Source organism: the organism of the source record quoted next, unplaced genomic scaffold (genome assembly GCF_019419815.1).
Source record: "Pyrus x bretschneideri cultivar Hongxiangsu unplaced genomic scaffold, Pyrus_bretschneideri_v1 Contig16, whole genome shotgun sequence".
NCBI lineage: Eukaryota > Viridiplantae > Streptophyta > Magnoliopsida > Rosales > Rosaceae > Pyrus > Pyrus x bretschneideri.
Genome location: NW_025999457.1, coordinates 2,057,678 through 2,082,728, shown reverse-complemented (window position 1 = coordinate 2,082,728; position 25,051 = coordinate 2,057,678). Strand labels below are relative to the sequence as shown.

The following is a 25,051-nucleotide window of genomic DNA, read 5'->3' as shown; positions in this document are numbered from 1 at the left end:
AACTGTGGTTGAGTTAAGGTAGTTTTTTATAATTTACCAACAAATATATATAATCTTCTACTTCCAATACCAAACACAATTCAACTACAAATTCAAGCAAATTATCTAGTTAAGTGTAACTAAGTATTAGATTAAATAGACAACAAAATTTAAAAAGTCGTCTAAGTTACCACATTAATAATAATGTTTTTGTTTTAATATGATAGCACAACTTGATCAAATTCCAATTACTCACTGGCGAATCTGTGTCCTCTGATCCCTTAAAACCAACAAGAATTGCTAATTACAACTTACAACGCAACAGCCAAACGAAGTTCTCTCTAAATGTGATATAGTATCTCTTATACTGGCCCACCACCCACTACATACTTAAGATTAGGCCCTAATCAATCAATAAGTATAAAAAATAATAGCAAAATTATTATTTATATTAAAGCGGTTCAATCCGTTTCCACCCATTCTTAGTATTCCCAGGCTGGAACCGGTTTTGAGATGGTCCGGTTCAATTTTTGTCCCGGTTTTGACTTTTTTTGTCAACACAGTTCTTTACGATTTTGTTTTTTTTTTTATCACAGTTCGACGATTTTTATACCCACCCCTAAATCAAAGCAGAGTTCAAAACAAGCAAATTCCAGATTGTATCTCTTTGTACCATCAATCACATTTTCTAATCTCGTACAGGATTCTTCAAATCCGTAAACAGGTTTTACTATCGAAAATTTAAAAAGCTCCAGAAATAGAATCAAGAAAGGTCCCCAGAACCGCACGGAAGCACATACAAACACACACACACACACACACACACACACAAGGTAACAATTGGCATGCCAGCTTGAGGAATCTGGTAATTGCCTGAGATGTGAAAATAAATGTCCCCTAATAACACAGTAAGCCGAAACTCGGCCATATCCCATAAGAGAGTGCTTGCAAACCAAGATTGGGTACAGCATCAAAAGGACAAAACAACTATATTTCTCAGGTCAATGAACATTGATACAACACAAACTGAAGCAAATTATAGAAAAATTGATAAAAATAATTGAGTTGGTTCAGCATGGTTATACTCTCGCTTCGTCAGTTTTACTAACTGAAACGAAATTTGACTTATTGTAATACTCTAACACAAGCTGTGAAAACCCTACATTAGCTTGTAAACAATTTATCAATCAAACCCACACAGGGAAACCATGAATGAAATGAATGAAGCGCTAAATTAAATTATATGAGAATATAAAAAAAAAATTAAAAAGAAAAACGTATCTGTACAACAGCACAAGACACAGCAAGAATCCTACACACCACACGGCAGGCAGCACCACTTCTCTAGTTGAAGAAATAACCACACCATAGGGTTTGGAGGCTCATCTTCCTCTGAAGATGCAGGTTGCAATGGTAACTCAGGAGGTAACTGCCGGTGAAATGCATTAACTGCAGCTGCAACACCGTCTTCATTCTCTATCAACTTTGCTATTTCTAGCACGCGAGATTTAACCTAAGATGGTTCAATTCCTGGTTAGAACGAATGCATGATGTGCTATGTTGCTGCACTACTTTCACAGTAACCACATGGCTGGTAGTATAAAGATGAAAGCTTAACCATTTATAGGGAAATTGAATAAAAATGAAAATTGATGTGAAGGATCAGAACAAAATATTGCAATCGTTTACCAAAACATAAAAACATGAAACTTTAATCATATCATATTTGATTTCATTTTTAAATGTACTTCCCACTGAGCAATGAGGAATAGCGTTGATGAACAATTGAAGGATTTGAAATATTTGTTTAGTATCAGAATCTCTACTTGCTTGTGTTCGTTTTAATAAATAATTGAAATATTGTAACTATTTTTTCTTTTGCGAACATTCTAATACTTGTACATGGCAGTTGTTAGTGTATTTGATTCAATAAGAACTAAGAAGGAAGAGATACTAAGGATGAAGAGCAATCCTTAAGTTGTCGCAACTTCAAACAAATTCGTAGAATGATTTCTACAAGGCACCACGCCCACCAATTTCTTCATTCAGACAACAAGCAAATAATTTTCAAAACGAGATATATTTTGTTAATTAAATAAGGCATGAATACAAAGCAGTAATACCTCTGCCTCCAGCATAACTCTAATAGCATTTGACAGGCTCTCAACACTGAGCTGAGAAATAGGTATTGGTGCTGGCCCCAAGCCTTTCTCATGTATCCTATCACCCCAGAAGAACTGATCGCCGAAGAATGGCACTATGGTTGTTGGACACTGTATATCGTAAAATAGTGCAATTAGATAATATCCAGCAAAAAAAAAAAAAAAAAACCAAAACATTGGTAAAAGATAATGCATCCATTCTCCCAGAAATAAATGATTTTAAAACGACCACACTGACTGAAAAGAACATTACCCCAGCTCTCAATCCCGTAGCTGTGGTCCCAGCACCACCATGATGAACCTGCATATTTGTGATAGTACAGCTTTCAAAAACATGCAGTAAAAATCAATATCTGCAATTGATATCGTTGTACGGGTTACATGAGTAGTAATTAGTTAAAAAGGAACAAAAAGGTGAAACCATAAAATACAACATTACCACTGCTGAACATTGAGGAAATAGCCAATCGTGAGGGCAGTCCTCCAAGAGGAAAACATTTTCAGATGCTTCTGTAACTGAAACACGACATGCAAACCAAATTAGAAGAAAAGATATCAGATACGCTTTCATTAATTTAAAGCAAGCGACCAGAACAGATTTTCTTGTTCCCACTTTTTGGTTTAAATACCCTTATAATGAAACATGTAATGGTAGTCAACTGAAGTTCAAAACACATAAAGGACAAAGTTAACGAGGGAGAGAGAGAGAGAGAGAGAGAGAGAGAGAGAGAGAATCAATAGATGGTGCTATGCCATCAGAAACATGAATTGACAAACCAAAACACAGTAATACTTGAAAAAGAAGTTAAACCAGACTGGAATTTCCAAGAACATATTAAAGCATGAAACTTAATTTTAGAAAGAATAGACACTTACCATTACCCAGGTCCCCCCAACCTCTATCAATTATTCCTCTCTGTCCTGTATCTTTCAATGCCTCCAATATAATATCAGTAGTTTTCTTGGGATCATCGAGTGGCTTAACAAGAAACAGGCAAAATTTTAGGTTCTAATATTTTCAAAACATGACGAAAACATGAATTTTTTATCAGCCACAAATGTGAATTATGACAGAAATAAAGACAAAAATCAAAGTATTAAAACAACTTGAGAAATAAGTAACCAGCCACAATTACGCGTATCAAGCAATGTAAGCGATTGATATTATTATCAAGGTACTCAAAGAGCCCTCTAAACTTCTCTAGGAGAAGATGCATATATTACTACACGAGATAATCATCAATTTTCAAGGAACAATGCTAATCTGCACAAAAGTTATATGAACTTTCCTAATGTTCAAACCACAGTATTGAAGATAGTCCCACCAATCCTTCCAGACTCGACTAAGCTTGAAATACATTATTAGCCTACTTCCTTATGGCTTAATCTATGGGGGCTAGTGGCTGTCTAATTCTATCAGCATGCTATCTATAAGTCTAAATTACAAGCCTTTTTTACTTTTTAAAAACAAAAAGAACACAAGGAATGCAGCAGCTGATAACTGAATCCCGGAACTCTCCTAGCCTTATACAGAAATTGAAACGTGAAATATTTGTAACACTAAATACATTATATAAGTTAATAATAGGTTATTCTCTATCAATGTAAGACTTTAACAACGTAAAAGACTACCAATTTCTGGCCTTGGTTATTCGCAAATACTAGATTTTACACCAACTCAGAAGATAGAGTACACATTAGTAAGGCCACAAAAAGAGAATATAATAATTGATTTAGAGGAAACACAGGGTTACTCATCTAGTTGAATAGATATTTGAAGGAACCTGTTTTGCTAATTGTCATACGATTTGAAGAGAAAAATGACAAGAAAAGAAACTAATAGAAGAAAATATATACCATGCTTCCAAAGCCGATATATATAGGTTTAGGCCCTTTCTGAATCCATTCAACGAACTCATCTTGAGGTTGATATTTCGACCCAAGGTTTAAGAAACAATAACCAACAACATCCACAAGAGATCCCCAATCTGCATATATCATACCACGTCAAAACCTTCCAACAAATATACCACTGTGACTGGCAGAAGAGTATAATAAATATCGAATTACTTACCACTTGGCTTTGGCACAACATGAGGACTCCACATATAGCCTGTAGGCAAATGAGATATTGATCCGTGGTATGTGCTGAAGTATGCAATAGGAGGAAGCTTCAACTTCTTTTTTCTGAAGTCATTAATATATCCCCGAATGCCCCACCATATCAACAAATCCACAACAATGTATGAAAGCTGGATGTGGCAAAGAGAAATGGAATTAGATTTGCCATCAATTAATCCAGTGGTCCAACCATATGACAATAAAATAAATAGAAGTAAATACCAAAAAAAGAGCATACCCAATAACCAGCACTTTGAGGTACACGAGCCAGCGGGTGAGGAAATTCATAAGTAGGCCTGTCTATAGAAAGATAAGTAAGATGGCATAACACAGAAGAGAGTTCCCCGCAAAATAAACCAGTATTCAAGACATAACATACAACTAGAAAACAAAAATAAGAACATAACGTTTCCTTTAAGCTTCCTTAAATAGATTTCATTTTGTAATTTTATTCATGTCAACTTGAAACACCAATGTAATCCATGTGACCAAGAAAGTTTTCCTACCTTTTCTACTTCCAAATGGTATATATAAATTAATTATACTTGCATACGCTTGACACTAGCTAAGATCGATCTAATGAAGAAACTTAAGAAGGTAATCCATAATCCTAAATATCTCTTATTGGTGAAGACTAAAAGACTCCAAATCGGAGCTTTCTAATCCCATCTTTAAAAGTGTTTTAATACAGCACCTAACTAGTAGGATCACAGCCTGAGTTGCCTCCTTAGAATCGTACTAGAATTGAACTGTATAATATTATTATGTATACTGGGAAACATTTTAGAAACTCTAGCATGTTTCCAGACTGTCAATTTGAAAAACTCTTCAAGTGGATTCCTGTTTGAATGAGTGGTCCATATTGAATGTCTAACTTAACAAGTCATAGCGTCTGCCAAGAGGACAATTACTCTATCAAAATAACGCAAGAAAATAAGTGGTCAAAACTTACGTCCATGGCATTGTGAAGAAAATATGAAGGGGTACTCCAAGAGCTTCTGCAACATGAGCATGTCCTGCAAACCAAACCACATGATAAAAGAAGTTGCTTACGATTGAACTATATCTTTTTACTTAATAGAAGAAGAAAAGATGTAGAATAAGTTTATTACTCACACTTTATATTTTCACACAACCATAGAGACAGATCTAGAACCATAGTGACAGATCTAGAACCATAGAGACAGATCTAATTACTACAAAGGTCCAATAAATAAGGGTCTAAACCTTTTGCTAACTAAATATTTCAGCGCATGGCTTCCGAGTTCCGACCACTATAGTCATCAGTCCAAGATCAATATTCTAATTTCGTGCCCAATGGGACCCTATCATCACTACAAGGGACGGTCTATATAAAGGTCTAATTAATCTTGATTGAACCAGCAAGCTCCAATAACAAAAGATGATGTAAGACGCAAGAAGTCTGAAATGAAGTGTTACATATACACATAGGACATAACATTCAGAGAAAACAAACAGGGCCAACTCATAAGCTAACAACGCCACTTTCTAACTTAATTGGCAATAATACTTCATCATAAACTCTTATGTCAAATGTAATACATACGGACTTACCAGAAACATAATTCAATTGAAGTGACATTAAATATTTCACTTGTGATAACTCACCATAAGCAGGAGGGTTTGCAATAATTGCCTGTGCCTTAAATGGTACACCAGTTTCTATGTCTGGTTCTGTGCATGCTGGAAGAAGAGATTCAATAATTGCCTTCAGTTGCTTTCTTTGTATTGATATTTCCGCTGGCCCGGATGGAATGAGACCTTTATTTCTGGCCATATCTAAAATTAAAAGGCACTAAATTTCAGTTATTCAATAAAGCACTTGAGGGGACAATTTGGGAACATTAAACATATTTAGAGTAACTAGTGACGTAAATAAGAGCTCCAAGCATTGGAAAATCTTGAATTTTGGCTAAAGAGTAAAGAATAGTAGTAATTTTAAATTTTTAAGGTGGTCAATAATCTAATAACTCAGCTTTCACAATTACAATTCAGCTTTCATAAGAAAATTATGCAGAGAGGAAGAGTGAGTTGTGTGCGCGCACACGTGCGTGAGAGTGAGAGAGAGAGAGAGAGAGAGAGAGAGAGAGAGAGAGAGAGAAGTTCCCAAGTTGTTCAGATTAGGTTCAGCTGCAAGAAAGAGAAAGTAAACAGCAGAGAGAGCATGCAACAACAACAACAACAAAGCCTTATCCCACTAAGTGGGGTCGCCTATATGAACCACATATAAACTCACACCATATTTGACAAAATAGACAGACATAGGAAGTGATCTACCAACAAGATCGCTAACAAAAATGAAATAAATTGCTATATATCATTAAAAAAAAAGTACTTCCAATATAGGACCTCTTACATCCTGCCAAAACACGAGGATCGCCACCCAACGGATAAAAGTCTACACCAGCCGACTTCACAAAAGAACTGAAGTTAGCATGAGTTGCCAACCTAACATGATGGCCAAACTCCTGCAAGAAAAGATCAAACCATCTACAACCATTAAAGCATGCAGGAAATATATAGACAATAAGGTACATCATTTTTCAAACAAGGGATACAGGAATATGTCAATGATCTTTAAAATTTAATATGCCTAGCCTAGCATCATAGCATGGCCTACCTCTACAGGTAAGAGTTATAACAATTAGTGCCCAACAACGGTAAATTATTCAAAACAAAGTCATCTTGTTATGTTGGACATGCCTGAAATCTCTTTGCCATGGCCAGGAAAGGCTGTACATCTCCTCTTGTTCCAACCACAAGTATGCAAATTTTCAACCTTGGAATTGACTTGATGGTATTGGAAGGTATCTCATCAAGATTGATGGGCACATCTTCGACAGAGTGGAGCTCTAACAACTCAGAGGCAACAGGTGCACTTTTTTCTAAATCAACTTCTACTGTTCCATCATTTTGTATCTTGACCATCTCAACAATTAGTTTTTTCTGAAAATCAAAACCAGAGAAACAATGATCAACTAAATGGAGAATGAATAAGAGTAAATAAAACCATCTGCATTCCAAATTTTGTTAATAAAGAATTGTGGGGAGGGGGAGTGGGGTGGAGGATAACTAGCAAGCTCAGTGGTTAGAGCCGTTAATTATAACTCAATTTATGTCACGGTCATCAGGTACTGAAAAAAATATAAGATACTGTAAGACAGGGACTGTCATACACTCATGCTTTTCAAATAAAATTAGTGGACAACATTTGGCATCCATCTATTCAGCATGAAGTTGCAGCTTCATGAAAGAAACCAGTCCAACAAACATGTTTCTAGTTCTGATAGATGGACAAATTAAAAGTTGTAAGCAAACACGGGTATGAGAACAAGCAACCACGAATATGATAGTATCTACCTTTTCACGCTCTGACAGTCTATCCAGCTTTAAGTCATGCCTTCCCTTCTTCTCCGTCATGGATCTAGAGAATCTAATCTCATGCTCCTCAATCAGCAAACCTTTGGGAGTGCCAATAGGTGCTGTGATTGAATGGTCCAAACCTTCATGAACATACGTGTACATATCAGTGAGCAAATAGATAAACACTAAAACAAAAGAAACAGAAATACATAGGATCCCAGTATGCCGTTAAAGTGCAGTAACATCTGGGGTCAGCATGATCACATCATTGTACTAATTAGATTATTAGTTTGGATCATGATCGCATCATCCTATGATTCACTGAAAAGTTTAGTAAAAGGATTGGCCGCAAGAACAACAATAGTGTGACATAATCATAGGTATTTTCACAATTTCGATAACATATATTTTAAGAACCATTCTACTTCGTAAATCACTTTTTTTTCATTTCTTTTCAGCATCGCTCTAGAACTTCAGTATGGTCATCTAAATTCCAAATTCCAAGACATATTTACACCTAAGAACTTCACTAAGTAATGGCTGATTGCTAAACTAAGAGCACAACTAAAATCCCGGCAGCATACAGAAATCCTACACTTGAATTTTAAGCTAAACCACGAAACTCCTTTCTGCATTGTATAGACAATAATGCGTAACAAATTTTGGTTCATTGAGTTTCTCGGTTAAATAGTAGGTTGTCAAGAAACAATTAAATTCGAATAGTTCATCCTAAAGAGAAAGAACCTGGTCAACTCTCTTCAAGGAAAAGCTTCATTTTTAGTCCCTCAATGCGTAACAAACAACAAAAGCAACTATAACTCAGACTGCGTGGGAGCACTAACCTCTCCGAGGTGAAGAACCAACATTGAATTCTTTTTCTTGAAAAATCTCTAAAACCGAAGAGGGCCGTGCAGAATTTGTCTTCTTCTTCCTCTCTCCCTGAAAAGAACCTGCAACCAATTGTTAAATTGAATACTTGTTATCCATTTCCAATCATAAATTTCGACAACTTTGCAGAAAATACTTACTCTGTCCTTGGCTGCTGACACCTTCCTCTTCCAAATGTTTCAATGGATGGTCAACCCCATTGCTCCCCATTTCGCCTAATGCACGGGGTTGCGCGACAAAAACCGACCAAACCCCAACTCAGACAACCTTAATCTCAGCTCCTCATATCCATATTCTTAAATTCACTAACACATGAATCTGAAAAAAGCCGTGAATTGAAGCCACCAACTAAACCCAACTGCAATAACTTACAATTCAATTCCCACAATCCAAATATTCTACTTAAGGATGTGAAGAAACACAAACAAAATCCCACCAAAACAAAAAACCTCAAACGCTTAACAAACCACTTCCCAATATCCAGAACCTCAAAATACAAGACACAGAATCGCTGAAACAAGCAAAAAAAAAAAAAAAAAAAAAAAACACAACCCACAAGTTCAAAACACTTCAAGAACAAAACCCAAAAGTCGAAATTACCAAACTTAGCTGTTCCACACACAGATCATCGACAGCTCGACTGCTAACTGTATTTGGACCAAAAGACAGCAACCACGACTACCAGTCAGTCAAAGCGTAGACCATTTGGTGGGCGAAAGTTTAAACCGCCTTTGAAGTTCAAAAGCAATACCAAAACTGAAGAAAACGTGCCTTTTCGACGGATTTAAGCTGAAAGCATAGGATCCAATGAAAGCAGAAAGCAATTATTTGGGTACTAAGAGATTCTAATTGCGCAATAAAATATGGCGCTTCAACTGAAAGGTCCTATAAAAAATTGCTAGAATACAGGCAAGGGAGTTGAAGAAAAATTTGGAGTCTTTGAATTGAGAGGCTGGGTTGTTAAGGAAGGGGTACTAAGGAAGCTTCTCTCTGTCCGGATTTCAATGGAACTTGGACATATAATATGAGACAGTGTTGTACTTCAAACTGGCTACTGGTCAAATTTTTGGTGCTTCAGACGCCCATCTAATTTTTACTTCCCATCTAGCACGTGAATGAAATGTGATTTTTCAGTTTTACCCTTATATGATTTTTATCCTCCCTCCCATTGCAAAAATGGGTTTTCGAGTCCTTGATTAATTTTTGGTGCTTCTCTTGTGATCTTCTTCACGTTGAGGACATGGTGAGTTGATATTTTTATATGACCTAACATATAAGCTGTATTTGTATAGTATTGACAAAATATTTTGAGTAGTGCTTTTAACACTGCTTATTTTTACTGTCATATTTTTTTTAATTTTTTACCGATAAATCGAATGAATTAAAGAGTATAAATGACAAAAAATTAACAAACATGTATGAAGGTACAAATAGTTACGTGAATAAAAACTTTCCAAAATTTTAATGGATTCAAAACTTAAGGGGTAATGTGAGAAAGTTAGAACCTCGTGAGCCATTTTATAAATTATCTTAAACTTGAAGAGTATAAAATATAATTAGTCCTTTACATATTTAGATAATTGTTCCAAAAATCTAATTTTACGCTTTAAATTTTCAATATTTAAAGGAAAATACCTTTTTTAAATGCACATTAAATTTTAAAATACCAATTATAACGCCCTATATTTATCACATACCTCTTAATCATTATTTGACATTTTCCCTTTAAAAGGAAAGGTAAGTGCTTCATTTAAAAAAAAAAAAAATCTACAAAAGGTAAGAACTTTATTGATTAAAAGTTTTCTTTTGAAGAAAAGTTATCGACTAATAGGAATAGGTTAAAAGTCATCTGGTACTACAGTATCGTATTATTTCTCTTTACTTCTAAGTGAGAGGTCTTAAGTTAACATGATAGAAGATTGAATTATGCCACACAATGAACTTCTCATAATAATTTGATATCGAACTCGTCAACCACTTGTCCACTTTTAATTTCTCCTCTGCATAAAAACACTAATTGAAAGAACTTTTAATTTTGAACCGAACAAGAATAAGAGAACACTCAACTTTAATGTAACTTGAGAGAGCCAAAACAAATGCTACCAAAAGATAATACTAGAAATTAAATTCATGAAAAAAACCGATCGAGAAGGTGTGACAGAGTGAATATTGCTTAACCAACCATTGCAATGCCCATTCATCATAGTATTTAATGATTATACATGTTAGGTAATGTAACCATTACATTGGATCAATTTCACAACCTTACCATTGATTGAAACATATAGAAATGGGTTGGCATACATTGTTTTGTCTAAGTGACATCTACTCTTTATTTTTGTTAGAGGCGTCATGCATATTAGGTCCTATCAATATGTCGTTTTTAGAGGAATAAATTAGTGATTCATTAGTAATCACACCGATATAATGTCTTACTTAAATCTTACCACCTGCAACACATATAAGTGAACCATTATCACAAAAATCTCTAACAAAAATAAAATTATATAGAAACCGAGTTTTTCATTACTGCATAAAACAGAATACAAAAAGCTTGTGGGAGCAAGAAGGGGCTCTGTAAAAAAACCTCCAAGAAGGAAGGAAGAATAGCGCCTCACCATCTCGCTTACTAATTACAATCAATTATCATTCTCCAAATCACTTTCTAAGAAGGGAGATAACCAAAGTGCTTCCACCTCCATTCATGTATTAGAACCTCCACTGCTAGTCCATACTTCGCTAATTCATGGGCCACCATTTTGTCTTCGCATCATGAGCCACCATGTTACCTTCGTGTCGTTGCCACCGACATAAAAAAGACTGAACCTACTCTTTAAATCGTCAATCTCCTCTAAAATACGGTCATCCCTATCGAGACAAACACCAGTTGCATTAATCAAGTCCACAACCCCTTTAGCATCAAGTTTCAATATAATAGCATGAAACCGAGCGTCACATGCAAATACCAATCCTTCCTTTGCTGCCATCAATTCTGTTGTCGAAGAATCGAAACAACCATGAATCCGTTTCGTGAAACCTGCATGAACGCTCCATCTTCATCTCGTATAACAGCCTCAACATGCACCTCTATTTAAACCTTTCAAAGAGATTGCTCCATCAACATTGAGTTTGAATAACCCATTGGGGGATGAAGCCATCTCAACTCCTCTGAAGAACGTCCCTGCATGCCTTGATGCATTGATTTTATTCACGCTGTATAGGCGGTACTTGCAAATTTCTATTCAATTTTAGACTTTTTATTTGATTGTTATTTCAACTTTGTGCATAGAAAAAGTACCTTGGCAAATAAAAATATCAAAAAATAAAATATAAATTTGTAAGTCGAGCCTAGCATGCCTGATCAAAAATCTATTAGGTATGAATAGCGCATATGATTACAAAATTCTCACAAATTTTGACAATGTTAATCAACCAATTAAACGATTTCTAATTTGGTTAATTTTTTTTAAAGTTCATCATTAACAGGTGATCTAGAAATTAGATGATTTCAATCATCAAGAAGGTTCGAATGAAAAAAGTAACTAAAATCTGTTCTTTAAACGCCAATTATAGGAGAACAAAAAAAGGAATGAATACACAACATAATAAACATTTTTCTTTCCTTGTAAATCTTATAGGTTCTTGGTCATCATACAAATTGAGTATAGTCGTATATTTTAGAGAATATGAAATATTATACTGTACAAGGCCTTTTTAAATGGCTACCCTCCTAAACTTCTAAATCAATTTTCTACACAAGATTTTGTCATCTCCTTGATCACCAAAGCTCTAGCTCTATTGATTGTTACAAGACACAAATACAAATGCTCTCGAAGCTCTTCCACTTGCTTTCTGAATCCAACATCAGTTTTCTTAAGCTCCTTCACAACTTGCAACGAAAACTTATCCTCTCTCCTCTCCAAGCAGAACCGGATCATCGCCTTGTTGTGTTCAACCTCATCATGAAGCCTTGCCACAAGTCGGCTCATCGTGTCGAAATCCATATTCAAAACATAAGTCCCTTTGGCTGCCACATCAAGTTGTTCTCCAACTTTGGTAAGAATCCTACTTCTCAAAAATGGAATGCTACTCAGTTTTTTCTTGAAGCTCTTGAATGGGAAGCTGATGAGAGCTGGCCCCATGAGCAAGGCAGTGAGAGTATGTGCTACTAAAACAACAGCGGTTATAGCAATCAAACTACAAGCTGCTGTTATGCAAATCCCAGTCGCCTTTTTGAAACATTTAATGAGCTTAATCTTCCGCGACACCTTTTTCCTCATCGACTTTAGGTGGTGCAAAACCGACGAGTAGTTTTCATGAATGAGCTCAAAGTCATGGTTATTAGGGTTTGGAAAAGGGTTAATGTTGTTTTGAAGTATGAGCACGTTTAGCTCCGAAATAATGGATTTGATTTTGTCCGGTGAGTAGTCTTCAAATTTATCAAGTTCTTGTTGAACAAAGTGGTAACTGGATTGGACATGGTTGATGCTTTTTAAGAGGTGGCTGCATATTTTTGAGGCTTCAGCACTTAAGTCAAAGAAGTTGAGCATAAGGCCTTTCAACTTAGGTACCTTCGAAAGAATTGCCGATTCAAGGATATCTGGAATGGCTTCTTGACCAGGTTCTAGGAGGACTTCTGTCAGTTTGTGATCAGGATTGTAATTCAATGGAGACGATGATGGCTCGTTTACAAGCAACTGAGCTTTGTTGAAGAAGTCTGCATAGGATTTGGTTCTAAATGCACTTAGGTACTCCTCGTTTAGATTGAAGCTTTTACGAACTTGCCTTATCACTTCTTCCCTGAAAACAATAATCTAAAATTGGTAATCCATATATATGAAGATCACCTTATGCTTGCGAAAAATAGAAAGTGCTACCAAACTATCATGCGGTGTATTTCTCAAAAGAGATTTATCATGACAAGTGTAGCAATAATTGAGTATGATAATAACAAGAGAACCCTAGAAAGATCACTTTCCTCTTTCTGCTAAAACTTCAAGTTGATGTCTTATTTCTTTCCCGACATATATAGATACAAGATAGGTACATATTATTCTCAAAACAATTGGTAACCAGTTAGTCTTCACATGCCAAAAATCCAACAGGCAACATGGCAAACCACATGCTATAGAGTTCTTCTCTCTTTTAGATCTGTTAACCCAGAGCTTAGAGTAATATGGCATAGAACACAAAAAAGAAAATACACACACACACACACACACATATAAAGGGAAAAAAGAGATGAAGATGTACATACCCTTTGCAATATTTGAAGAAGCTCTAAGTTTTGCCCACATCTTTAGGTCGATCTTTAATTTAGAAGAACAAAGTTGATGTCGATCTTATGTAGGCTACGAGGATGAGGTAGCTTCCAAATTTTAAAGGAGAGATCTATAAATGATGTCGAACTCATAACCCCGCTATATAAGAACCTTGAAAGAAAGAACAATGAATGAGGTAGCTATTCAACTTTCTAGCTAGTTAGTTTGTTCATATATCTTTGCTTTAATAAAGCCTCTAAAAGTCTGTTTAAGGATTGTAGTTCACGCCGTAATCTCATATGAGAGAGAGAGAGAGAGAGAGAGAGAGAGAGAGAGAGAGAGAGAGAAGAGAGAACTTCTCCAATTTGTTTGCAAGCTTCAAATGCCACATTTGCTGAAGAGCCTTTCCCTCTTCAGGACCTTTTTTGCATCTGAAAATCCTCCTTTGGCCCCTCTTTATTGTCTTTATGTATATTTTCTTCTTACATACAGCTATATATATAACTTTATATGATTACTTACACCGTCTTACACCGTCTCTTTCTTAACCTAGAGGAGTATCAGGGAGGCAGCTGATCGAAGCCTACAAGCACATAACATCGCAACCCCTCGATTTAGGGCATGAAAATTACCATTGAACCCTTTAAGATTGATGAATATTCTCAGATATCTATATAGAGTTTTAGTTAACTATATATAAACAAATTCAGGTCAGAAGGTTTACGTGCATAACTAATAATAAAGGTACCTCTTTGATGTTTGCATGGGGCTATCGCCAAACTTTAAACTCAATCGTCGATGCCTTGCTATGCTTTTTATGTTTTGAGTCATGGATGAAACTACGAAATCCCCAAATCATTAGCAATCCATCATTGTCACATTTTCGTCATCGGTAATCAATGCTTTTTTATTTTGTATATAAATTCTTCTAGGAGAAATGTTAAGGAAACTTTTTAAAAAGTGGGACTTTTCGAGACTTAAAGTTAAACTGTGAAGTACCAGAAAGGACACAGCCCCACTTTGAGAGTCTTGGCATTTATCTTTTTCTTTTAACTAAAAATTTGCACTATTTAACCACAACAAGTGGCTCAGTAGTTTCAGAAGAAAAAAAATGGCTTGCCACCAGTTGTTTCCCTTTGTTTAAGAAAAAAAATTGCACTATTTAAACTAATCTTTTGACCGTTTTTATTTTAATGGAAGTATTATCTCTATCTGACTTTAGGATCAATTTAGTAAATGACCTATGTTATAGAAATTTATGGTACGTAGATGTATGTACCTAATTAATTAGTTATTGAGAAATCATAGTCCTCAAGAAACTCCTGTATATGAGAGCCACTAATTGTAAGATGGTTCGTTAACTACTCGACAATAAATTTGGTTTCATATTCCAATTACTAATACTTTGCCTCGTACCGTGGAAGAAAACAATAAAGCCTGTTTGGTAGCCTTTTGCATACTTTGGTCGATGTTTTTGGAAGTACTTTAACATCAACTATGTTTAACCAATTTTAAAAAGATTTTTTTTTTTTTGTGAAAAAAAAAGACAAATTGTCGTTACACTGTAGAAACAAGAATTGCTTGAAGTCTGTAGATGGCGCCTTACAACAATGGTGAAAAGCACTCAGACCTATGCACCTTGATGCGGGTTTGATCCCCACTAACTTTCCTTTCTTGTAATAATTAACTTCTAACCTACTAACGTTATCGTTCAACTCAAAAAAAAAAAAAAAATGCTTGAAATCTATTAACCAAGAGTCCAAGTCAAAGTGAATTCTATCACTTAGTTCCGTTTCTTATCATCCAATTCAAATGTAAAAATTGATAAGTAAGTATATATGGTTGTTTCATTATTTCCATAGGACTGTAAAGTCTGTAATATATATACGTGAAAGGAATGAATGAAAGCCATCGCTTCCACAGAAATATTTTCCATGCAAACTTACATTTCTACAAATTCTCGAAATCTCAAAAAACCCTAGAGAGAGATATAGCATTCCTGATCCATTAATTTGAAACCAATAAAGACCTTATATCATGTGCAGCTTGTTTATCTCTTAATCTCAACTAGCAAAAAAAAAAAAAACCATGCATTACAGCATTGACCATTAAGCACCTGAAATGATTGAAACCCTTGCAGGAGAGAAGAGCATATTAGAAAATGGATAGTTACTGATGCCAAAAGTATTTGTCCAAACATCAAATGCCAAAAATATACGTGTAAAAAATTTGGCCGGAGGAACTTCTAGTGTGGTATGAGGGGCATAACCGATATTAAAACAAACATGGAGGGGAAAAAATCATTGAGCTGACATAATACGAGTAGGTTGTTATTCAATCGAATGGGGGAGTTGAGGCTTCATCAAGGTAGGTCGGCATGCAAACCTGAAATCTGTCTATTAAGGTACAAGTTAGATCGAACACCGCTAACAAATATTGCTTTTGTGACTTAAAAGATATGCATCTCATAAACACATAGGGTAATGCTAGAGAAACGATATTTTCAAACCATATTTTGTAAACTACATGATGCGGTAGTTGATAATTGATCTTCTTTTAAAAAAATTTAAATCATGAAGTCTTAATTTATCACCACATCATGTGGTTTACAAAATGCAATTTAATATGAAACGAGGATTACGTGGAGTCATTATTTTGATGACATCTGGTACAGCAGTTTACAGGTTAATAATGCAGAGATAAGATATATCCTAACGAAGAAGTCCATGCATGCAAGAAAGATTTCATAACGTACTCAACCTCTAAATAAGAGAGAGAGAGAGAGAGAGAGAGAGAGAGAGCGATGAATTATCGTGGACAGCTGAACAATATGTGATGGAGGGGATCATGCATATCTCATGCACTTCGTTTGGCATTTGTCCCCCATATATATGCTTAATTATTGCGTACAAGTTTATAACTATTAATTTCTCTTTCTTTTTTTATGTTTTCTTCCTTTGTTTTTATTGACAAAGATAAAAGCATTCCCGGGATTGCTTGCAGTGTTTCTAGCTGCAGGGTTGGATACAAGCCTCCATCAGCATTCATGGTGTTAGATACTCATTCAACAGGAGAGCGAAAGTTCTCTCAATAAAAAAAAATACCAATTGTTGAACCAAAATCTGCGCGTTGCCAAAGCCGATGGTTCGACTCATGCACAAACTGCATGACACAGTAAATATCGTAAAAAGGTCTAGGCAAGAGTATGGTATCAGTAAAAAAACTCTTCGACGATCAAGTTAATAGATTTGATAGTCGTAAACACCAATCTGATTTGGACTCCACCAGCTTCCAACACCTTGTCAATTTAATTCCTCTTTACTTTAATTCCTTCAATTCTAATTACGAATTAGTAAACGAGCTATTAAAATACAAAGAAAAAAAAATTCATAATTGGGCCTGGGCCAAATTTGCTTCATTGACCCCTCCCAGCCTGAGAATAGAAGTTAAACCTCTCTCCTCCAGCCCACAGATCGGTCCGCATGCCACGCTGGACGAATATGTACAATTCAACTCACCAATCTGCTCACGACACCACACAACCTTACATCACAGCCGTCCCTGCCGTCCGTGACGATAGGAATCCCTGACAGCGGCCGGGTCAACAACCATACACCAGGCATCCGTCTAAACTCATCTACCACGCGACCCATATCCCCTACACCCGCCAGTCCCACTGGGACCCACGAAACCATGCAATCATAATCTCGGTACTCGGTTTGTATTAGATAATTGGTCCCACCAAAATATCCGAACCAAAAAAGGTTCTGGGATGTGAAAAACTGCATCGCTTCGCTCGTTGAAAAGGCTTCTTCTCACCGTGCTTCGCACCGGGGCCTGATCCCAACAAAACACCGGATCAGAACCCTAAAAGTTCCAATTCTAGAGAGAGAAAGAGAGCGGACAGAGTCCGAGGGGCCTGAGAAATCAGCGACGGAAGAGATGGTGTCGTCGAAGTAATGTCGTCGTTGTCGTCGAGATCACGAAACTCGGATCTCTCCCGACGCCCTTCTTCCAATTTCGCCTCCGCTACAAAGCCCAAGCCCACCACCACCACTGCACACCCGTCTTCCTCCTCTGCGCACCCCCAATCCCTTAACAACTACCAGAACAGCAACACTAGTACGACGCCGGCCCTTCCAATCGGCTCCATGACCGTTGACGGCCTCCTTTACGACTCCAACCCCACCCCTATGACCGACGCCACCCTCTTCAACGCCCAAATTACCCTACTTGACTCCTCCGCAGAAATTAATAGCTCCACTGCGCCGCCGCCGAAGACCGTTGACGAAGTTTGGCGGGAAATTGTGTCCGGCGAATGTCGGAAGGAGTGTAAAGAGGAGGTTCCCGATGAGATGATGACTCTGGAGGACTTTTTGGCTCGGGCCGGGGCCGTGGAAGAGAACGACATTAAGGATTTTCCGCTTGCGCCGCCGCCGCCCGAGACGGAGAGATTGAGCAGCGGAGTGTTTTCCTTCGATCAGATCCCGCTCAGCCCGTTCGGGTCGATTGATAAGGTTGAAGGGTCGATAGTCGGGTTTGGAAATGGGCCGGACCCTGCTGGGAGTGGAGGAGGAGTGGGGAGACGGAAGAGGGGGCGCGCCGTTATGGAGCCGATGGATAAGGCGGCGCAGCAGAGACAGAGAAGGATGATCAAGAACCGGGAATCGGCAGCCAGGTCCAGAGAGAGAAAGCAGGTGTGGAATTGGGTTTTTGATGAAATGGTGTATGTGATATTTCTTTTGTTTGTTCTTTCATGCTTATTTGTACTTTTCTGATTGTGGGGTTTTTGGATTTTAGGCTTATCAAGTTGAATTGGAGTCATTGGCAGTCCGGTTAGAGGAGGAAAACGAGCAGCTTTTGAAAGAACAGGTAATCGAATTATGAATCTAATGTGCTTTAGACTGTAGTTGGCCGCCGAAAGTGAGAAATGCGCTTTTCCACTATGAAATGGTAGTAGAAGTTTAGTACTTTGGTAGCATTAGAGTTTGGGGCCAAAGTGAGCTGTGTTTGAGTCGCAATCAGCATTCAGTATAGTTATCACAGTTTGTTACTTTGTTAAATTTTCCAACAAAACGACTTTTCCTGTCACATATCTCATTTTCTGAAGTTGCAAACGTTTTGTCAATTACAAATATGCAACTCCAAACGGTCACCAATTTGATTTGACTTGTCTGACTACTGTGTTCGTATGCTGTGATGAAATTCCACTTCTATTGTGTATAAAGCAGTATGTAGTCATACTTTAAGCAAATATAGTTACTTTGCTTTGTTTCATCCCATTGAAGACTTCATTATCATTTGTCAGCAGTGCTGCAATTGAACAAACCTGTCGGGCTTGGCTTGATTAGTTAGTTAGCCTGATAGTTAACCTAATCTGAAGTAATGTTTCATGACCAAGCTTCATGAATAAGAGGCTTCACTAAGGATTATAAGTTAGAATATTTTTATATAAATCTTATGAATATATGTAGATATTCATGTAGTGTATATGAATACGTGCATATGAAACCACTGAAGTGTATACTTTAATGTTTTGTTTGCAAAGTGTAGAGATAAATGATTTAAGTACTTGACTACGTCATTTAGCATGTTCAATCCATTACAACACGAGTTCAAGTCGGGCAAATGAGTTCAATCCATTACAACATGAGTTCAAGTCGGGCAAATGAGTTCAATCCATTATATCGTATGAAATTTTAAACATTTTCTTAACCCAGGAGACAGATATTCAACCTTGTCTGTTTTTTAACATGTTCAAGCTTCCTTGGAAACTTAATTAGCCAGTTGCGAACAAGATTTTTGGCTTGTTTTATAAGTTTGAGCTTGTAAAAGATCAGACAAGCCAATTTGAACATTTAATAATTGGCTGGTTGGTTCAGTTGCCGCTTTTTTTTGTCTGCATATTGGTTTAAAATGAGGATGGGTTTGGATTTCTTGTATTTGTGCATGATGCTTGGTTCATGAGTGTGCGTAGGAGCTAAATCATTTCCTTTTAAAGTTATCTAATTTTGGTGTTTTGGTTTTCGAGTTGATGTTAAGACCTTGCACTTTTTTGTCTTCATTTTACCTGCTTTTCTTCTGAAAGAAGGAACTTAATATCTAAACATGCCACCAAATTGAGAGGTGTATGTTTTACTTGCTCTCCTTGGTTGCCTTAACATTTTTTTCATATTTTCTTTTGTAACAATTTTATTTTTTAATTGCAGACTGGGCGGACTCAGGCAAGACTTAAGCAGGTATTCATTTCATTCCTGGTGCATGTAGTGAATTGATTCTGCAAGGGATTGTATTTTATTAGGAACATGGTCGTTGGCAGACGGTGATCTTTTTGGATAAGAAACAACAAATTTGATGAAGTGAAAAATACAATATGAGGCAGATATTATAGAAAATTACATGGAAAATTATACAACTTTTTCTCGAGTGCACCCAAATAAGTATTATCTCCATTATTTTGTAATTATGCCTGAAGAGGTAAAGAAAACTAGATGTCTACTCTAATGACCCTTATTGTTGATTATACCTTGCAGCCATAGATGTGGCATGTTTAGATTTTAGATATGAAATTTTTTCATGTCTCCCTGGTAGAGGCGTTGGTTTATCTTGAAATATTAATGGAGTTTATATGACCTCTCAACGCTCGACATCTGTGACTTTTGTATATTCTGAATTTCTTGCCGAGCTATAATATAGTCTGTATATAATCATCTGTCATTCCCAAAATAAAAAACTTGACCCCTAGTTACATTTTTTTTAATATACAGTCTAAATTCTTTAAATTCTACAAGAATATCCACCCTCCTCCCAGTAAACAAACAGAAACAAAATATTAATGATATTTGGAATCATGATAATCCAAATGCAAAGTCTTATGAATGTAGAGTACAATTTAAGGCACTATCTAGCAGGCAGTACATGATTCAGGCAGATATAGCATGAATGCATTGTGTAAGGTTAAACATTGTTTTGATGCATATAAATTATTTTAAAATAAATAAATTATTAAAAAAAAAATTGTTTTGATGTATATAACTCAGAACTTTTGCATACACCAATTGTTACAAATTTGTTTCATTTTATAATTTGATAACTGGCATAGACTTTGTTAACTTAGATATAAGCGTATCAATTGGAATTATATTTAGTGTACTTATTACCTAGCAGTTTGCCTTAGCCAAGCATATCTCCAACCTTTGAGGGGATGGATTTTCATGCTTGACAGAACAACATGTAAATAATATGCATGGTTGGGTCTTTGCCTACGTCCACGAGGGAAGAAAATAGGAAAGATTCACAATGATAAATATGATTACAAAAAGGAACATTTCTCTCCCAAAAGTATATGGTTGTGGTCCTCTATTTAATTTAAGCTTTGGGTTCGCTGTAGTCAAGACAATCAATATGTTATAATAACAAAGAATGGCCTTCGTTAGAAGTCTAAGTATAGCCTTCCATTTATATTTGCATGTGGTAATGTAATTAGACAAGAAAACAAGTTACTATAGACTTCCATGTATAAAATAATACAGTTGCCTGTTTTGAAACTTTTGGTAATTGATGATTTTTCATTTCAGTTTGGCCCATGAGCGAGGTTAGTTGAACATTTTATCCAGAGGAATAGGATTTTGGAAGATGAGGGACGGTGGTTGTAATAGTTGTTTGCTATTATCCATTTGACCTTGTGTATTTTTGTTGCAGCTAATGGAAAACATCATTCCGGTTGTGGAGAAGCGAAGGCCACTCCGTGTGCTCCGGAGAGTTCGCTCATTGCAGTGGTAAGAATGTATATGCTTGAGGTGTGACGTGGAAACCAAAATCGTTTCAAGACCTAGGAGGAAAAAGTATGGAAGTATTCGACTTGGAATCTGATTGTCCAAAGTGGATAATTCAACCTGATGATATTATCATTTTTAAGAGCTACCGTGGTTCGTGGTTTGTTTTTTGAGAGAGATTGCAACCCAAGTAACGAAGGTCATTACTTAATTAGGAAAAGATGGCGTCAATGAGGGAGATAGAAGTAGAGAGCCTTATTAAGTATGTAGTTAAGAGGTGATGAAAGCCTCTTTTCCCCCGATTATTGATTTGAGGGTGAAGTAGAGGATCGGGATCCAGAATTAGGTTATTATGTTTAGATGGCTTATGACACCTTTCCGGAAATGTATGAAGATTGATCTTTAGTGCTATGTTTATATAAAGATGACCTTGCATTATAGTTTCTTGCTAGCGAATATCGATTTATATGCATGTATTTCGGTTTACGGCGAGACTATATTTCCTTTTTAATGAACTTGTTGCTGTTGTAATTCAAAATTATAGAAGTAAAATTAGAAATTGATTGGTAGTACTGATTTCGTGTTTCATCGATGTAAGTTCATTAATATCCTTGTTCGTGTTTTTGAGGAGAAACCTAGCGGAAATATCTTTGTTCATTAGTTCATCGTTTTATGGCTTCCTATTCGTAGACAGACAGGAGTTATCTCTACATACATCAAGATTGCCTTTTAAGTGAATCACCTCCACTTGCTAGATTCTCTTGAATTCTTGAACACGCATCCTGACTAATAAATTTTGCAGTGTCATGCATTGATTTGCTCCAGAATTTTCCCCGAGAAATTATATTTGAACCCATAAGCGGTTGAAAATGCTTAGTCAACCCATGGATTAGCACTAAATTTTTGGCATTATAATTCATTGCTATCATAGTGTATCACAAAAATTGGTCTCTTAGTTCGAAAGGGAGAATGACACCCCCCTTGGTAAGAAGGGAAGGTGTACTTAATGCAATTGATACGGCGGTTTCAACTTGCATACCAAAAGGCATCTAGCGTGCGCAAAATCGTGTGCGGATAGGAAGATGTAAGCAAAACCTTGGAGTATATCTAAACAGAGGAAATGTTTTTCCTTTCAGATCTTTTTAAGTCGATCATGTCATTGAAGATGGCTCAGTTGAAAGTGTGTAGAACTGAAACACTTAATTTGTTTCATACTTCTTAAGGCATCTTGATTTGTGCGATTCTCGTTTTGTTCTGTGCGCTTCGTTTTTCTTGCATAGAGCAGTCATGTTTTGCGTGTCAGAAGCCCACCCCATTTTTTGTGAGCAGAGCCCACCTCGTTGTGCATTAGACCTGCCTCATTTTGCGTATGTCGAGCCTCTTTAACACCCACAATTTTTGTTAAAAATGCAAACTTTTTATTATTTTCCGTGAGCATTAACAAAACTAAAAGAATAAATGAAAAATATGGTGGTGAGGCCCAAAACATTGTCAAAAAAGGCCTTCCACCCTCAAGAATACCAATGGAAAGTCTTGCATTAATTTCAAAACTTCACAGTGAGGTGAAAGTGAAAATAAATAGTTTGAACAATAGTTTATGTATGAATTTGGAAGCGGTTTTACAATTTATTGCAAAATATTTTCCATAAGCATTAAAGAAAACTTTATAAGACATTTGGAAGTAATTTTACAATTTATTGAGCAACAAATTTATATTTAGTAGAATATTTAAGCCGAAAACTAAAAAAATAAGTGAAAATTACAATAGTGAGACCCAAAACATTATCAAATGAGGTTCTACCCTTAAGAATATCAATGGAAAGTCTTACCTTAATTTTCAAAACTTCACGGTGAGGCGAAGGTGAAAATAAATAGATATAATGATTTAAGTACATCTGGGAGAGAATCAGTACCGTGGTATCTGTCTTTCCCTATTCCAAATTATTTACTTTATTTGAGTAATCATAATTAAATTCAAATATCTTTAAATTTAAGTTTTAAATTGTTGATTACAAGTGTTTAAAATGAATTACAATAGATTTTTCATGGAAAAATATATTTTGAAGAATATGATTATGAAAGTTTATTGTTATAGTAAAAGAAATAAAAAAAATAACAAAAATAAATAAATAAAAAAGAAAAAAAATTGAAAATGGAGGATCGGTAAGATGATAGCGACTATTACATGTATAGTCACTAGCTTGGTAGCGATTACTAAGAGGTACGTTCACTATCTTTCTAGCGACGCGGTTCTTGTATAATCGGTAGAAAAGTACCTATTGTATAATTTTCTATTTTATTTATTTATTTTTTGTTTTTCTTTCCATTGAATTTTTTTTCTTCCAACATTACTTTATTTAGATTTAATTACCTTTAGAAATGCCTTTAATTCCGCTTGTGTCCACGAATTTGTAACGTCGAGTACTCTTAAAATACGCCAAATGAATGAATCATACGCATCACGATACGACGGTCAATCAAAGTCAACATTCTCGTCTTTAAAATTTTTTGATCATTTCACATTTTTAATATTAAAATATCGTAAATCAAGTACGAGTCCTAATAATTTATCTTTTAACTTGTATGTATTTCTCTCTTTTATTCAAAGTGCTTTTTACTCTAGTGTTTGTCTTTTAGTTCCCTGCCAAGTGCTTTTGTTATCTTTCTGTTTTCGGCGTATATAAAGTAGGAGTGGGCCCACAGACCTCATCGACAAATACAAATCAAATTTAAGGTTGCTTTTGCTGCATATGATGCCGGGCATGTTTGCTCTCTGCTCTCTGCTCTCTGCCTCCACGCCACTTCCCTTCTTTCTATGCACTTGCACTTGCATTATATGTGACCAACATTTTTCATGCATGGATGATGAATGCTGTGAGATCATGATTTTCGCAAATTTGGTTTCAACAATACCTCTTTCTTCGTACCTACGAAGGAAGGAAGTAAAAAATCAAAGCAGGTGAAGCAATAATGATTTGAAGAGCCTAATTGGCTCCCAAGTATCTCATTGAAACACACATTTTTCTTTAAGACATAAACTGCTATCAAATACACCACTTTATTGCAATGTCGAAGAACAAACAAGAACACTACAGACCTAAGTAGTTTCTCCTGATACCAAAATATAAATTTCATCAAGGCTATAGGGGGTGTTTGATAAAATTTTGAGCTCAACAAATCTATAAAGTTCCTTATAACTGGTAAGGAGAAGTTGCTTTCCATTTGTCTCTGCAACATCGAAAAACATGGCAGCAAGCAATATGTTTACCAAAAAGGATCAAATATTAAAAGAAAAGAAAGAGCTTTAAAGATTTTATTCCCTTAAAATTATTTTATGCATCAAAGTATGAGCTAATTACATTATTTATGGATTGAATAAAAAAGAAATTAAAAGAAAAATCCTAAAAGAAAGTGATTTGCAGTCCTCCACCTCCCAAGACATTAATTTATTTGGATTGAAAAAATACAGACTGCAGGTTCA

At 35.9% G+C, this 25,051-nt stretch overlaps 3 protein-coding genes across 4 annotated transcripts; 1 reads left to right on the top strand and 2 right to left on the bottom strand.

Annotated features, from left to right (window-relative positions):
- Nucleotides 1–1,006: 1,006 nt before the first annotated feature.
- LOC103965236 (sterol 3-beta-glucosyltransferase UGT80B1) lies at nt 1,007–9,375 on the bottom strand. Its single transcript, XM_009378257.3, has 15 exons — nt 8,675–9,375; nt 8,489–8,596; nt 7,644–7,786; nt 6,987–7,229; nt 6,640–6,751; nt 5,892–6,062; nt 5,215–5,278; nt 4,501–4,558; nt 4,216–4,393; nt 3,999–4,129; nt 3,018–3,120; nt 2,581–2,657; nt 2,395–2,442; nt 2,103–2,252; nt 1,007–1,492 (listed from the first exon to the last, which is right to left on the bottom strand). The coding sequence occupies exons 1-15, from the start codon at nt 8,742–8,744 to the stop codon at nt 1,292–1,294; spliced, it is 1,857 nt and encodes a 618-aa protein (XP_009376532.2). The 5' UTR covers nt 8,745–9,375; the 3' UTR covers nt 1,007–1,291.
- A 2,790-nt stretch (nt 9,376–12,165) lies between these two features.
- LOC103965235 (UPF0496 protein At1g20180) lies at nt 12,166–17,583 on the bottom strand. The gene is made up of 2 exons (XM_048581198.1): nt 17,314–17,583; nt 12,166–13,348 (listed from the first exon to the last, which is right to left on the bottom strand). Exons 1-2 carry the CDS (start codon nt 17,581–17,583, stop codon nt 12,278–12,280), a joined length of 1,341 nt encoding a protein of 446 aa, XP_048437155.1. The 3' UTR covers nt 12,166–12,277.
- A 163-nt stretch (nt 17,584–17,746) lies between these two features.
- LOC103965267 (G-box-binding factor 4) lies at nt 17,747–22,010 on the top strand. 2 transcript variants are annotated; one of them, XM_048580896.1, is made up of 5 exons: nt 17,747–18,492; nt 18,596–18,667; nt 20,005–20,034; nt 21,373–21,389; nt 21,497–22,010. In XM_048580896.1, the coding sequence occupies exons 1-4, from the start codon at nt 17,755–17,757 to the stop codon at nt 21,382–21,384; spliced, it is 852 nt and encodes a 283-aa protein (XP_048436853.1). In that variant the 5' UTR covers nt 17,747–17,754; the 3' UTR covers nt 21,385–21,389; nt 21,497–22,010. The 2 variants fall into 2 exon arrangements, with proteins under 2 accessions (XP_048436853.1, XP_048436852.1); XM_048580895.1 differs by lacking the exon at nt 21,373–21,389.
- Nucleotides 22,011–25,051: the final 3,041 nt, after the last annotated feature.

What these genes read in the sequence shown, in the direction of transcription:
- LOC103965235 (XM_048581198.1), bottom strand. Translation starts at nt 17,583, where the DNA reads ATGCAGTTTTTCACATCCCAGAACCTTTTTTGGTTCGGATATTTTGGT. An exon ending in GTGGTGTCGTGAGCAGATTG is followed by an intron (nt 13,349 to 17,313) that starts GTGAGTTGAATT and finishes TACCAATTTTAG; the next exon opens with ATTATTGTTTTCAGGGAAGA.
- LOC103965267 (XM_048580895.1), top strand. Translation starts at nt 17,755, where the DNA reads ATGTCGTCGTTGTCGTCGAGATCACGAAACTCGGATCTCTCCCGACGC. An exon ending in GGTCCAGAGAGAGAAAGCAG is followed by an intron (nt 18,493 to 18,595) that starts GTGTGGAATTGG and finishes TTTGGATTTTAG; the next exon opens with GCTTATCAAGTTGAATTGGA. An exon ending in AGCAGCTTTTGAAAGAACAG is followed by an intron (nt 18,668 to 20,004) that starts GTAATCGAATTA and finishes TTTTAATTGCAG; the next exon opens with ACTGGGCGGACTCAGGCAAG.
- LOC103965236 (XM_009378257.3), bottom strand. Translation starts at nt 8,744, where the DNA reads ATGGGGAGCAATGGGGTTGACCATCCATTGAAACATTTGGAAGAGGAA. An exon ending in TGTTGTGCCAAAGCCAAGTG is followed by an intron (nt 4,130 to 4,215) that starts GTAAGTAATTCG and finishes TGATATATGCAG; the next exon opens with ATTGGGGATCTCTTGTGGAT. An exon ending in TTCCTCAATGTTCAGCAGTG is followed by an intron (nt 2,443 to 2,580) that starts GTAATGTTGTAT and finishes ACAAATATGCAG; the next exon opens with GTTCATCATGGTGGTGCTGG.